Source organism: Fusarium solani (genome assembly GCF_023522795.1).
Source record: "Fusarium solani strain SB1 chromosome Unknown bctg00000003_1, whole genome shotgun sequence".
Classification (NCBI taxonomy): domain Eukaryota; kingdom Fungi; phylum Ascomycota; class Sordariomycetes; order Hypocreales; family Nectriaceae; genus Fusarium; species Fusarium solani.
In genome coordinates, this window is record NW_027072154.1 from 2,739,649 (window position 1) to 2,753,753 (window position 14,105).

At 53.2% G+C, this 14,105-nt stretch overlaps 4 protein-coding genes across 4 annotated transcripts; 2 read left to right on the forward strand and 2 right to left on the reverse strand.

Annotated features, from left to right (window-relative positions):
- Window positions 1-5,066: 5,066 nt before the first annotated feature.
- On the forward strand, window positions 5,067-7,461 carry MRS44_006419 (uncharacterized protein; the record flags this gene model as incomplete). The annotated part of the gene is made up of 5 exons (XM_046267686.2): window positions 5,067-5,150; window positions 5,201-5,369; window positions 5,430-5,624; window positions 5,680-5,872; window positions 5,925-7,461. 5 exons carry the CDS (start codon window positions 5,067-5,069, stop codon window positions 7,459-7,461), a joined length of 2,178 nt encoding a protein of 725 aa, XP_046139987.1.
- An 86-nt stretch (window positions 7,462-7,547) lies between these two features.
- MRS44_006420 (uncharacterized protein) lies at window positions 7,548-9,056 on the reverse strand (the record flags this gene model as incomplete). The annotated part of the gene is made up of 1 exon (XM_065621760.1): window positions 7,548-9,056. One exon carries the CDS (start codon window positions 9,054-9,056, stop codon window positions 7,548-7,550), a length of 1,509 nt encoding a protein of 502 aa, XP_065477832.1.
- Window positions 9,057-9,623: 567 nt separating this feature from the next.
- Window positions 9,624-11,774, reverse strand: MRS44_006421 (uncharacterized protein; the record flags this gene model as incomplete). Its single annotated transcript, XM_065621761.1, has 1 exon — window positions 9,624-11,774. The coding sequence occupies one exon, from the start codon at window positions 11,772-11,774 to the stop codon at window positions 9,624-9,626; it is 2,151 nt and encodes a 716-aa protein (XP_065477833.1).
- Window positions 11,775-12,279: 505 nt separating this feature from the next.
- On the forward strand, window positions 12,280-13,368 carry MRS44_006422 (uncharacterized protein; the record flags this gene model as incomplete). The annotated part of the gene is made up of 2 exons (XM_065621762.1): window positions 12,280-12,422; window positions 12,579-13,368. 2 exons carry the CDS (start codon window positions 12,280-12,282, stop codon window positions 13,366-13,368), a joined length of 933 nt encoding a protein of 310 aa, XP_065477834.1.
- Window positions 13,369-14,105: the final 737 nt, after the last annotated feature.

Genomic DNA, 14,105 nt, shown 5'->3' on the forward strand with positions numbered 1-14,105 from the left:
AACCAGGTACGCAGGCGCCCGTGGTTCATGAACCCTTGCCGACGGGCAAGGCTTTTCCTGCCTGGAACGATCGAGAAAGCAACGTTCATTACCACTTGTCCCCAGCCACGGGTCACTTACACGCGAAGATTCTTAGAATCGAGACTCCAACGTTGATGGAACGTAGCAGAAGACCTGCAGCTATTTCCGGATATCCATCACTGGCCTGAGATGTCGGTCCCCGGAAGTCGTCAAGGCAATCGGGAGGATTTACCAATAGCAACTAGCCATCTCATGCCTACCCATCCAGCTCTCCTATGGCAAGGGACCTAGATTGCAGGGTTATGGGGGCATGCTGATTTCAGAACTGGATGCTCTAATTCTGGGCACATGCAGGTTTCCGAGCAGTCCATGTCATCTATCCTTGCAAGTCCTCAGACACAGCCGTCACTCATCAACACACTCTATGAGCCCGTCAGGATATGTCTGGTCGAAAGCAGTATGGAACTGCTCTAAAAACGGGATTTGGTGCGTGTGCACGGCATGATGCTCTTCGAAGTATGGAATCGCGATCCGACATATAGAGGGGGGTTTCTCTCCAAGGCTCCAGAGACCGTTACCCACGCAACAGATAATGCCCATCACCCGGGGTTTTCTCGATACTCGGTGTACACCGGCTTGGTATATGGACGAGTATGCATGCACGTCATTGCTGGGGGCCGGTTGACGCATGAAGGCTGCATCTGGGCCGCGAGACGGCAGCGAGGCGAGGTGAAGCGAGGCGAAGCGAGGAGGCCATGGCGGTTGGCCTTGAGGGCGTATCGGCAAGAGATTGAGTCGGCTGTGCTATTTGCTTAGACATGATCTGACCATGCTCTACGCTGGATCCGTCCATATGTCAACAATTGCCGCGTGTGATGAGCAACAATGGATGGATCTGGATATCTGCAGTCACATCTCACAGCCTTCCCTCCACGCCTATCCACCCGACCAGGACTCCACGCCCAGACGGACTGTCTGCCAGGGGCTTGGGGGCTCTGTCGGTAGTGGCGTTAGCGCCTACTGGGGGTGTGAGACCACTAAGCCCAGCCTGGAGTCACCCTGCCGTCATGGCTTCTCTCCAGTGAGACGAAGCTGATTAGGGCGGCGGCAGGAGAGCTGGAAATGGATGGCTTGGATCAGGATGACTCTTTGCGCTGATGACTCTTCCATGGATCCATCTCATCATCGTCATCCCTCAACTCAACTCCACTCTCTCCCACGCGACGAACAGACGCTGGGCGTCAGCTTGACTCATCGAGGTTGATACACGATCCTAGACAAATACCTCTACGTTGCACCTCGATTTTCAGAGCTTCTTTCTGCCCTCACTCCCTCTCGGCTCGCCTGCCACTACCTACTGGAGAGAGGCAGCTTCTTCCCCGGGCATGCCGAAGAAAAGAAACCACATCAGGTCCTTCAAGCCAACTCCAGCGGCTTTTCCGACAGCCTCTTCATCCGGCAGCTCTGGTAAGCTCATCCATCCATCCATCCAGTCCCCTTTCCCCCTTGACTTCTCGCCACACGCACCGCACGGGAGCGCACACACCCCTCCTGTGCTCGCCCGAACCCCCGGCCACCTCTCGGCTTGCTTCCTTTTGAACCCCTCCCCAGATACCTCAGGACCGCGTGGCAGCCAGAGTCTCACAAGCTGTGCTCAGCAGACAAGCCCTCCCGAAGCGTCAACGAGCTCCTAGCAAACCTACGTCGTACCTCGACTGGCCCCTCCACCGCCGGTGCCGCCGCCTCCTCGTCAGCCCTGCCTGCAACAGCTCCGAGCGTGCCCCCCGCCATCAGAGAGATCCTCCAGATCCCCGAGACGCCAGCCCCTGCTCCCCGACACATCACTCGCCAGAGATTCGACGGTCATGGCAGAAGACTCCCTGCTGGTCCTCCTCCGCCGGGGAGCTGGGTCTCCCGCGGCCCCGCGGATCCCTCTGGTGAAGCCTCCTCGAGCTCCTCGCGGTTGAGCCAGAGGGGCCTGCAAGATACCTGCCTGCCGGGGACGTACCTCCCTTCCCGTGGGAGTATGATAGATATCGTTTTGCGGAAGCTCGCATGCGACTGGAGCTTCCACCGAGTCTACAACCAGTATCATCTGTACTTTGTGCCCAACCATCTCAAGTCAGCCCTGATCCGTTACGTCGGAATTGCGAGCGAGGACGGTTTGTCCATCAGTGATCTCAAGATCATTCTGCTGCCGCCGCCGGATACCTTTGACGCGGATGAGTTGGATGAGCTGGCTACTTCAAACCTAGAAGTCAACTATCTTGATCTATCGGGGTCCATTGGCCGCTCGATGAGATTAAAGGATATTAGTGACTTGCTGTTTCCCGTGAAGGAGCAGGAACCCGCGTCAGAGCTTCAAGAATCCTGGGACACAGCCGAGGCGATCCCCAGCCCTCCTCGGACTTTGCTGCCCAACCTCACCCACCTGTCGCTCGCCTTGCATCCTCATCATGCCTCGTCTGCATCCTGGAGGCAGCTCATTGCGCTGTCCTCCAAGCTCACGACGCTCACCCACCTGAGCCTTGCGTACTGGCCCGAACCGTGCTTTACACCCCGGGCTCGGATGTCGACAGTGGCCACTCCCCAGGGGGGCCAGATTCCGTACGGGGGCACGAATCTGTACTCCCATTCGCTCGACCACGACTGGAGCGAGGCGTTGCTCGTATTGCGCATGTTTAGCAGGAATCTATACGCGCTCGAGTTTCTGGACCTCACCGGTTGCTCACCCTGGTTCAAGGCCCTGTGTGCTGAATCTGGCCACGACTTTGTCAATTGGGCTGACAGCTGGGGCAAGATCACTGAGCTTCGGCTCTGCACAGGATGGACCCCTAGTCCGGATGCCTTGCCTTCTGAGCAAGCGAGCTATAGGGAATCTATTGAGATGGCCAAGAGCGTGGCGAAACATGTTCGAACGATGAGGGCTGGCAAGGGGCGGTTTATTGCTGTAGAGCACGATCATCTAGACGCATAGAAAACAAATCTGAAATACAACAACATAATTATGTACATCATCTGATATGCTCTCCATGGACCAACCCCGAGAGTTGATCTTGACTTAGCACGGGGCCTCGAATGTGCTGCTTGATGCCAGAAGACCCCCTTGGTTGCCCACCTCGACAGCGTAGTCTTCCTCCACGTTTCTGCCCATGATCTAACGCTTTTTAATCTAAAGGTGAGTGCGTCGTGTCAATGTTGATGCTGAAAAATACCATACGATGCTGTCAAATCACTTGTTGAAACAGATTTCGTATCCGTTCTCTAAGCTAGTTCTTCCCGTCTCGCCCGGCAGATTTCTCATGTCTTCAGCAAAGTGCTTGATTCAGGCTACCCATCCAATCGAAGTTTTTATCGACGCTTGAGGCTAATTGAGTTTTTCTAAATGATCTGGGCCATGTGGACGACACGCCCGTTACACTTGCCTCCTCGTCCACTCGTAGTCGGAGAGCAAAGCCACCGAGGGCGGAACTAGTTTATGCCGTAACAGGGCTTTATGCTAACACACAAAAAGTTAAACCTTGAGAAAGTATCGACAAACTCTCCGTATATATACCATCGCTTCGAGTTGACAGGGGCAAATCCAGGAGGAGTTTAGAGGCAGACATGAGAGCTGGATGAAGAGCACCCATCACCGAAGGTAGCTAACATAACCTGTCTACCTATGTTTACGATAACTCTGAATAAATAAACGAAATACGAGTATGTATACACAGCTGTTTAGATTAGATTGGGAACTAGCAAGAGTTGTGATAACCTCAACCGTTCCAGCATGTTACGTGAATCTAGGGTACGTGTCAACCAAGGCAAGACAATGACTACAGTTCACGCTAGCCGCGCCTTGCTGTGATTAATCCATGAGCTGTTATTATAAGAAGTCTAAGAATGTTAGCGTCTCTTCTCAATCACTCCCGCAGCGTAATCTTGATGAACTCAATACTGGCTTATCTCAGATATGGTTGTAACAACCTTTATAGAGAGTCATGCTTCACTCATTTACTGAATGTCACTTTAGACTCCACGAAAGAGACAACTTAGCCATAATATCTCCACCCTTAGATCTAATTACTAGTCAGGGGAATCTTTAAAAGCCCGTCAGAACGGCGTGACTATATAAAAGTGACCCAGAGGAGGCTCCGGCCGTCATATCGGGCGAGTGGAGCCCGGGGCCGCAATCAAGGTAGATGCGGAGCTTTGCTCCACCTTTGGAACGACAAGTACGGAGTTCGAGAATAAAAAAAGGTCAGAACAAAGGTAGAATAGTGAGTATCTAAACAGTCAAGATCAAGAGTTGTTGTTAATGGGGAGGTGCTATGATGATGTACTAAGATGTAGATGGGCGTTCCGCAGAAGAATGAGGGTGAAAGGATATGGAAGGTTTAGCCAGCAACCATGACAAAATAAGTAGACAACTGGTTGTTCTATTTTGACTTTCAAGCAGCACTACCTTTGAGAATGGGTTATTAAAGGGAGACTCTATTAACTTAGGTAGGTAGGTAGTTAACTACTTCGTCTGGCCACCTCCCTATTTGGTGACTTGCCAAGGAATTGACTGAGAAACGCACATCTCGTTGTGACAAGAATTATGAGTCAATCAAGCCATTGTGCGTATAAAAACAACAAAAAACAACATTTCTCACCCAATTTCGTATGCTGATCTCCTTCTAACCCCTAGAATATGGCCCGTGTGGAGGTTGACTTGCGAGTCACTCGGTGTGAGTCATGGCATTTATTGTGCGACATGATGGCGGCATTTTCAGTTGAGCCGGCGTTGGCAGTGGCGCCAGACGACGAGATGGTTATTGAAAGAGTGTGGCTGATGGGAATCGAGCAATTGTTCACCCGCCACATTCGCGACTTTCAATGATCAAAGAATCTACTTAAACACAGTGACAGAATGTCATGTCGATGAGAGCCTGGTCTTTCAGGACTTTAATCATCAAGGCAAGAGCATCTCTCATTGCACCTTCCCCAAGTTGTTTTATTCCCGACTTTATTCCCCTTCCATCTTGCGCCTCCCCTGCTTCTAATTCAACCTCTCCAACATGACGTCGATGGCCTCGGAATCCGTAGCAACCATCCTCTGCAACTCCAAGCAGACGCGCTTCCAAATCACCAACTACCGTGAGGTACGACGCTTCTACCATCCAATTTTTGGTTTGCATACTAAAATGTCTAGCTCGACATTGAAGGTGTCACCATCACTGTCACATCGGGTGAGAAGCCCGTTGGCAAGGGTAAAGGCAAGGCCAGAGGTGAAGGCATCGAGATCCTTGCTGGCGCCAAGCTGCGACTGAAGGAGGGCCAACGCTATGCCCTCGTAGGCCGGAATGGAACGGGAAAGTCCAGTAAGATGAGCCAACCGGAATCAATATTGTACTATTGAGGGCTGACACTTCTGCGCGAAGCCTTGCTGAAGGCTATTGCCGAAAAGCTCATCCCCGGCATACCTGAGGAGACCCGAATTGCTATCCTCCAGCAGACGAAACTTGTGGATGAGAAGCCCAAGGGCTCGCCAAAAGCTGGCAATGAAGGCCTATCCGTTCTCGAGCAGGTGATCGAGAAGGCCACAGCCAAGCAGGCCGTTGAACAGGACATCAAAGGTAATCTTCACTTAGAATCTCCAAGATAAACAAAGCTCATCACAGATGCTTTTAGATCTCTCCGAGGGTGTAAACGCCCCTGACCCATTTGCCCCTGTTCGAGCCATTAGACGGCTCAAACACCAGAAGCATCAGCAGCGCCTCTTCCGCCTCGATAAAGATGCTCGACTTCGCAGTGGTGCCCGTGGCATGCAGGCTCGAAAGGCTTTGACGGCTTATGAAAAGGTCGTCGCCGAGTCAAGTACTCTGTACGTGTTCCTGGAAAGTTAAGGCTCGACCTTGTCTCTAACACACCTATAGGCTAGAGCAGTCGAACGAGGACATTTCGCCAGAGGCTCTCCAAGCTGAAACGCAGGAGGCCGTCGACATGCTCGCTGATCTTCAAATCCAAGTTGACCCAGCTCGGGTTTCAGAGATCGAGTCACAGGCCAAGAAGGTCCTCACCGGTCTGGGATTTAGCGATGCCCTCATGGAGAAGCCAATCTCGAGTCTCTCGGGCGGTTGGCACATGCGAGCTGCTCTGGCAACCGCTCTAGTCCAGGAAACTGACATCCTCATCCTGGACGAGCCTACCAACTTCCTCGACCTGCTTGGAATTATGTGGCTTCAGCGCTATCTTCAAAGCCTTGAAGAGTCTGACCGGGCCCCGACTCTCATTCTCGTCTCCCACGATCGCGACTTCATCTCACTTTGCACCGATTTGCTTATACTAAAGGACAAGCAGCTCACCTACTTTCATGGAGACTTGCCCACCTATGAAGCATCACAGTCTGAGCGCAAACAATGGCTCACCAAGATGAAGGACGCCCAGGACAAGCAAAAGGCTCACATCGAAAAGTCCATTGCCGCCAACATCAAAGCCGGCAAGGCCAACGATGATACCAACAAGCTCCGCCAGGCAAAGTCGCGACAGAAGAAGCTCGATGACCGCTGGGGGCTGCAGGTCAGTGCCAAAGGCGGTCGCTTCAAACTCAACAGAGACCTCGTTGGCTATCACTTGACGGCCCGCGAGGAGATTGATATCCCACCTGAGGACCGGCCTGTGGTGGTCTATCTCCCAGAACCCCCTGATCTGCGCTTCCCTGGTGCTCTGATATCCCTCGAGAAAGTCGCTTTCCGATACTCGGCCAAGACACCTCTTGTGGTTCAAGACGTTACCCTTTCTGTTGGTATGGGTGATCGTATCGGCGTCCTCGGCTTGAACGGTGCAGGAAAGTCGACGCTCATCAAGCTCCTAGTCGGGGAGACGCAGCCAACCTCTGGAACTGTCACGACACATCCTCGATTGAAGCTTGGATACTACTCTCAGCATGCTGTTGATGCACTACAGGCCCTCGGCCGTTCAGAGCCTACCCTAACCGCCCTCGCTCTTCTCACCCGAGAGGTTGATGGGGAACTCACCGAGGGAGACCTTCGCGGCCTTCTGGGCCAGCTCGGTCTCCCTGGCCGCATCGCTTCTGATGTACCCATTAGCAAGCTCTCTGGAGGGCAAGTAGTCCGCTGCGAACTTGCGCGCCTTTTCTGGCGTCGTCCACACTGTCTTGTGCTTGATGAGGTGACTACCCACCTTGACTACGAGACAGTGACAGCTCTGAGAGAGGCGTTGAGGGATTGGGAAGGAGCTGTAATCCTAGTGAGTCACGACCGATGGTTCATGCGCGGTGCGGTTGAAGGTGCGATGGAGGACGAAGAAGACGATGAGGACGAAGATGCGGAAGATGAGAGCTTGAGAAGGCGGGTGGTGTATCGGTTGAAGGGAGGCAAGATGAGCAAGCTGGAGAACGGAGTGGAAGAGTTTGAGAAACTCATGGAGAAGAGGGTCAAGAAGCTGCTCTAACGGTGCAATTAATGTGTCAATACGGACTTTGCAAGGAATCATGGCAGCGTATCTCAGTAGTTACTAGTAGCTGAAGCTAGACGCTATCATAGCCCTGAGGATCTTTGTACCTCCCAGAGATGAGTGTCGGCCAAGATTCTGACAATGATATGATCCAGCATCTTGACATTCATCTGCCCGCCCTTGGGAATTTCCACAATGGTTCCGTCGATGCAAACCTTGCGCCACCTCTCGTCATCCTCAAGAACAGTAATTCTGACCTCGTCCACTTCATCATAGCCAACACGCTCGCCATCATCCCACTTCATATCAACATGGCTTCCCTCCTCATACGCCTTCAGCATGACATTCATGGTGCGCTCGCCGCCGATGGGACCAAAGTGGACAAGCCTAAGTCGCGAATCCAGGGGCCGAGTCGCAGGAGAGATTGTGAACTTGCGCTCGAGGTTCGACACGAGGGCCGTCAGAATGTAGGCGTGCTTGTCGCGGGGGATGACCTCAAAGGCGGTGGAACCACGACGGCGGATAGACACCTCTGCGGCGTACGCGTGAGACTCGCGCAGGAGCTCCTGAGCGACCATGCCGAAGCGCTTGTCCCCATGGACGCGGTGCTCAGGGGTATCGCTCTCGTAGACGATGCTCGCGTGAAAGCCGTAGCTGGCGACGATGGCCCCCTGGAGGTGCGACACTGATGTCTCCTGCTTCTGCAACTGGGCCGGGTCGACGGCGGCAGAGGGTGATTTGGCGGATTTGTCGGCGAATGTGACGATGCGGGATCCGAGCGAGAAGGATGCCCGGAAGACGGGGAGGTCATGGGCCACTCCTCGGAAGAGAGTTCGTAGGCCATGAACGAGCGGTATTGGGCCTGGGTCAGAGTATAGAGGCTTGTGAGTCGAATGGAAAAGGGCATTCCCTGTTCCTAGAGGCAGCAAGGCAATCACAGGAGGAACTTCAGGCGGCTCATCTCCATCAGAACCATTCAGGAGGTCCACAACACCGCCGTCACCACTGAGAAGCACGACGGTCCTCCCACTAGAGCGTCCACCATCAGGAACCCACAGTTGCCGTGAGAATTCCCGAACAGTCTCTGGGCTCTCTGTGATGGTGACCCTGTAGTGCGACTTGGATGAATCGACCGTCAAACCATCGGTGCGCTCCCTGTGCCTAGCAACCAAGTCCCACAGGGGCTGCAGTACGTCCTGCCAGGCGGTCAGGGCCAGCCCGGTGCCAGACTTTGTCGAGACGATAATGTCGACATGGTTTGCGATTCCAGACTTGCTGGTGACGCCGTGTTGGAGATGGGGAGGCAGCCCAGTGACCATGAGGTCGAGGAGTTCGGAGGGTATCTGCGTGGTCCTCAGGACCGAGAGTCGAAAAGGGTGTTCCTTGTTTTCGGCATCCTGCTTGAGAAAACAGAGCAGAAAGTCGAGACCGGTGCCGAGTTTGCCTGCCATGAAGACAAACAAGAGCTCATGGCGAGGAGCTTGCTCGGAAACTTCGGCCCGAGTCCATGTCAGATTGTCACCGACGATCGAGACGTTGTCGACAATTACAATCTCATTGGAGAGATCAGTGGATGGTTGTTTGGAGCCCATTGTGCCGAGGCAGGGTTCAAGGGATGCAAAGAAGACGATGTGAGAAAAGAAAGAGGGTCTCGTTAAAGATGGATATGAAACAAGAAAGGCTGCGGTGTCTTTAATACTAGGTAGCTAGCAGTGCGATTTGGCGACAGAGGTGATATTGGTGTCTCTTCCTGCGGATAATGCGAGCTATCTAACCAATCGCGACGAGGCTCAGAGGTAAGGAATGCGACAGGACGCCATCAAGTCGCACGACGCGGCGATGGGCGATATCTGGCAAGACTGAGCGAGGGGCAGAGGCTTAGCAGTCGAGGTTTCGAGAAGCGTGCGATGGATGAGTTTGAGGGTTATACCAAGGATCCAATGCATCTTGGCCTCCTCTCGGCGCTTTTGGTGGGGCTAGCGGCTTTGCTGACGAACATTGAATATGTCCATAATCGCCGACGCTTGCGCAATCCGTTTGCCTTGAGGCCTTGCTCGTCTCGTCTCGTCTCGTCCAATCCGCCCGCCCGCCCGTTGTCGCTTATGGTAGCCATCATGAAGAGCAATCAGGTCCAAGGTTTCCCGTCTAGTTGCACAGTATCACCGGCTGCTTGCCTTGCTCAGAGGTCCCCAGTTTTCTCGTGGGTTCATCTGATATCGTACATACTTCTGCTCCCCTCGCCTGCGCGCAAGACGAGCCAGGTTCTCATCAAAGATGAGAGTCTTGCGCAACTCCATCTCGCTTGGGACACCTTCATCTTTCCCGTTTGTCGCTGTCGCATCCGCAGGCTTTGTGTCAGCGACTGCTGAAGATGGAGCCGACTGTTCCACGCCCTCCATTTCCGACCCGTTCTCTGCAGTCTCAGTCTCGGCCTTGTTCTGCCCAACAATCCCAGCATCACTCAGTATCTTCCAGGCGGCCGAGTTTTTCTTGATATTGGCTTCCTTGATGGGCGACCTTTGCCGGATCCACTCGGTCATGACCCACCAGATGGTTGACCATGGAGCATCTGTCTTGATGCTACCTGGTCGGCAGTGACTCCGTGCAGTACGGTATCCTAAGTGAATCAGTGCGCCTCGGATCATGTCCTCGCTTGGAGTTGAGCAGCTGACCACATTAGCCAAGCGGCTTGGGATGACAAAGAAAGGATACAGGTCGCGTGTAGCAAGCTGAGCGTCCTTGGGGTCCACGGGCTCCTTGACTTCGGGGCCGGGCAGATATTCTTCAAGCGCCGTTCGGAGCATGCCCTCGAGTCTCGGCATCGTGCCATACACGGAGCGGTCGGCGCTAGGAATCTGGTCAAGTAGTTTTTGGATAAACTCCTGAGAGTGGATGTGTCCACCGTACATGGGACCGTTGATATGCATCCTGGTGCCGCAGTGTTGGCAGTGTTGATCTGCGGTTGGTCCCTGTACCATGCTATGCTTGTAAAATGCGCCAGTGCCCTTCTTGTTGGGCGCAGGCTTGCTCTTCATCATAGGCTGAGTCTCCCAAGCACCGCAGCCTTGGTCACAGCTGTAGACTAGCATGGTCTTTGCTGCCAGGAACTTGACGGCTTGCGGAGACTTTGTCACCTTGATGAAGAACTTCGTATAGAAGTCGATGGAGAGAGAGAGGAGAGGCTCGATCGAAAGGCCGTATCGAGCTGCCGAGGTGGCAACCGCGTTCAGAACAAGTCGCAGACCAGCTTCATGCGAGTGCAGTCCCTTGATAGGGATGCCTCCATACAAAGCAAATGTCTTCTCACAATAGCTGTGTCCTGCCCACACTGCGCTATCCGTGCAAGTAATGCAGAGAAGGCCCCCGTCGTCTCTCACTGACTGCACAGCAGCATCAAAGAAAGGCGCAGCGGTGCCATAAGGGTCGAGATCGATAACATCAAACTTGTTGGCTCTACCAGGGTTGCCGGTCCTGTCTCTATTGGACAGGTCGTCGGCAATCCCCCGATACATGAGACCAAGAGCATCGCCTTGTGTGACGGAAATCTTGTCCTCCAGTCCATTGTGCTTGACATTCATCTTGATCGTCTCTGCGGCCGAGTCAGACAAGTCGTTGGCCTTTACAGAGGTCACAAATGGTAGCTCGTGAGCATATCGGAGCGCGCGTAGTCCTGATGCTGACAGCGCGTCGAGAATTCGGAACTGGGCCTTGTATGGCTTTGGCTGTTGAGAGTTCTCGGCTTCCTCAGCCTTGGGACCCTGCTCGGTCGCTTGCGCATCCTTGGGTGGGGGGTTCGAGGTGGACTCGGTAGGCTTTTGCTCGTCATCGTCGCGCTTTCGCTTCTTGCCCTGCTTGTTCATCCTCGACTCGAACTGCCCCTTTCTCTTCTCAATAGACATCTCTCCATAGGTCTTGATCGCGAGAACCGACAGATCACGGTTGTACTGCTGGATCGGGTTGTAAAAGACCTGCTGCACCTCGCCGCGATCCTCACCAATCTTGGCGCCCTGGGGAACGAGGATGGTCGCCTTTCCCTCCGTTACGGTTCTGTACTCCTTGCCATCGAGGCTCACGACCTCTGTGTCGACTTTGTTATCCGCCATGTTGCTGGTAGTTGTGGAAAACAAGCGTTGCGCAGGTGTTTTGTCGCAAAGAATTTGATGGCCGCGATTCGAGTTGGAAAAAGCGGTGCGCAGATGGAGGAGGAGGAATGGGTTCCTTGGTCCAAGTCCCGCACTGGCGCGAAGAACTGGCCGTAGTATCCGAGCACTGCGAAGCATGCAAAAGTGTTGCACCAAGAGAATTTGCATGGCTCTAGAGTAGAGCTTCTCGTGGTGGAAGCTGAAAAAATGGAGATTCTGCCGCTCGCAGGACGATAACGGCAGGCGGTGAGTGCGCACACTCGCATAGAAATACGGGTGGCTTAAGAAGCCTCGTTCTTGAGTGCATCATTGGCTTCCTATTGGATGTTATGGATGTCATAGGTTGAATTGACATTCATTAACGAGAGTTCATCAATTCATGAAATCAATGCTGTCTTCCCATTGATGCTGCACAGCAATATCCTCTGAGTGAGGAGTTACGTAGTAATCGCCATTTAGAGAACGATGGCCCAGATCAGCATCCTGGGGAATAGTGTCAGGCTAAACTCCTGATCCTTTCTCATAATCGCATCCCCAGTCTATAAGATCAAGATGAGGTCAAGCGCCCTCGACTGCCCTGAACTTAACCGACTGCTCTTGCTGTATCCCAATGGCTGCTCATGAGGCAGGTACGGATCTTGGTGTTCAAGGGAAGAGCGTACCAGTCATCAAGATGGAGGTCCTCGTCAACTCCCGAGGTGCCATCACACAGCTTCTTCATCTTGTGCTAGGTAGTCATCACAACCTCAAGCATCCAATCGCCTACTCTAATCTCATCAACATCGACACACTCTTTTTCTCCATTCCTTTCACCTTGTGAGTTACAAGAAGAGCCCATCTCCCCGCGAGACCGGGTCTTTAACACAGTCAACAGCCTCGTTCAATGAGCAGCAACACCTCTAATTTCCATTCACTTGGTCAAGATTGCAATATCAATAACATCCCAATGTCGGATCATTCTGATTCCAGCAGAAACGGCAGCCCGCCAGCACTCCCGCCCCTCCCTCTTGGCTCTTCCCGCCAGCCTCCTGCATGTAACGAACAAGGCAATGGGCGTGCCTACTTGAAGACATCCCGCGAGCAAGACCAGATCCAGGTTCCTCGTCACAGATTCCTTACATCGAATGAGTGGACTATTCTCGCTCGTGGTGTTGGTGCCATTCGGGATACGGAAGAGAATGCACTCGTGGTCCCGACTAGCTGGTGGTGGCCAGCCAAGGGTCTCCCTCCAGGACTATACGCAGATGTCATTCGTCGGAGGTCTGTTTCTTTCTACTTCTTTCACCTCGCCAGCATCGTCCGCTGGGGCCTCTTGGTTGTGCAGCTTGTTCTCGGCGCCAGCCTCACTGCGCTTGGTGCCTTTAGTTTCGTCAACGGTACATCTATTACTGTTCTTGGCGCAGCAAACACCATAATTGCAGGACTTCTGGCTCTCTTGCACAACAGCGGACTTCCGGATCGATACCGTTACGACATGGCCGAGTTTGAAGAGGTGGAGGACCACATCAAAGAGATTCTCACGACAAGATTAGTACGCGCTGATCTGGCGCTTGATCAAGTACTTGCACAGTGCTACGACCTCTTCCACGACGCAAAGACAACCGTCGAGGCCAATATGCCGGCGACGTACACTCCAAGCCAGGCCACCCCAGTAAGAAGAGGTGGCGTCTCATCGGTGACACCTGGGACGGTCACACCACCAAAGCCGACTAGAGTTAGCTCTGAAGACGACCAAAGTCCGGCGACGCGACCTGGCAAATGATGCAGGGATTGAGAGAGTATGCGCTCTTTTCAGGGTTGACGCCCAAAATCGACTTAATTCGCAATGGCACTTGTACCTGCGTTAGCTTGCTTATCGACAAACACCATGTTAGTCAGACTGTCTTGATGTATCCTTGGCATCAAAAGATAGGAGTCAAAGAGATCTGCAACGTTGATACATGCAGGCTCCACGCGTTCCTCAAGATTTGACGTCAACTGGTGATGGCATGTTGAATGCGGCCAACGGCCTTGATATGGAAAAGTGATCGGCTGGCATCCACGCCATGAACCCTGTCACAGTTTAATTGCCTGCCCTGGATTTCCCCTCTTGAGACGACATGACACGACCAGGGTGCGCAGGGTCATGTCACGCCTAGAAACTGGGGCGCTTAGTTTCATGATGGCCTCGAAGGATGGCCAACCCCCACTACACCCTATCTAAACTAAACAAGGGGACGATGACCTTTACAATGACTGTGCCGCAAGGGGAAATTCGTCGCAACCGTTGACTATCTAGTGTTAATTTGCTTTAAATGGCTCGATTCGCCCTTCCTCGCGTGCGACCTTTTGTTTCCCCCGTCTCGGAAGTCGTTTCTGTTGCTTTGCCTTTGCACCACCATGCCTCTATTGTAGTCGTTTAGCGACAACCATCCAGATTCTACCCACCCAAGTCACTCATTTTTTACTGGATAGGTAATCAGATCGTCTTCTAGCGGTTTGATTTCTCTTCATCTTCAA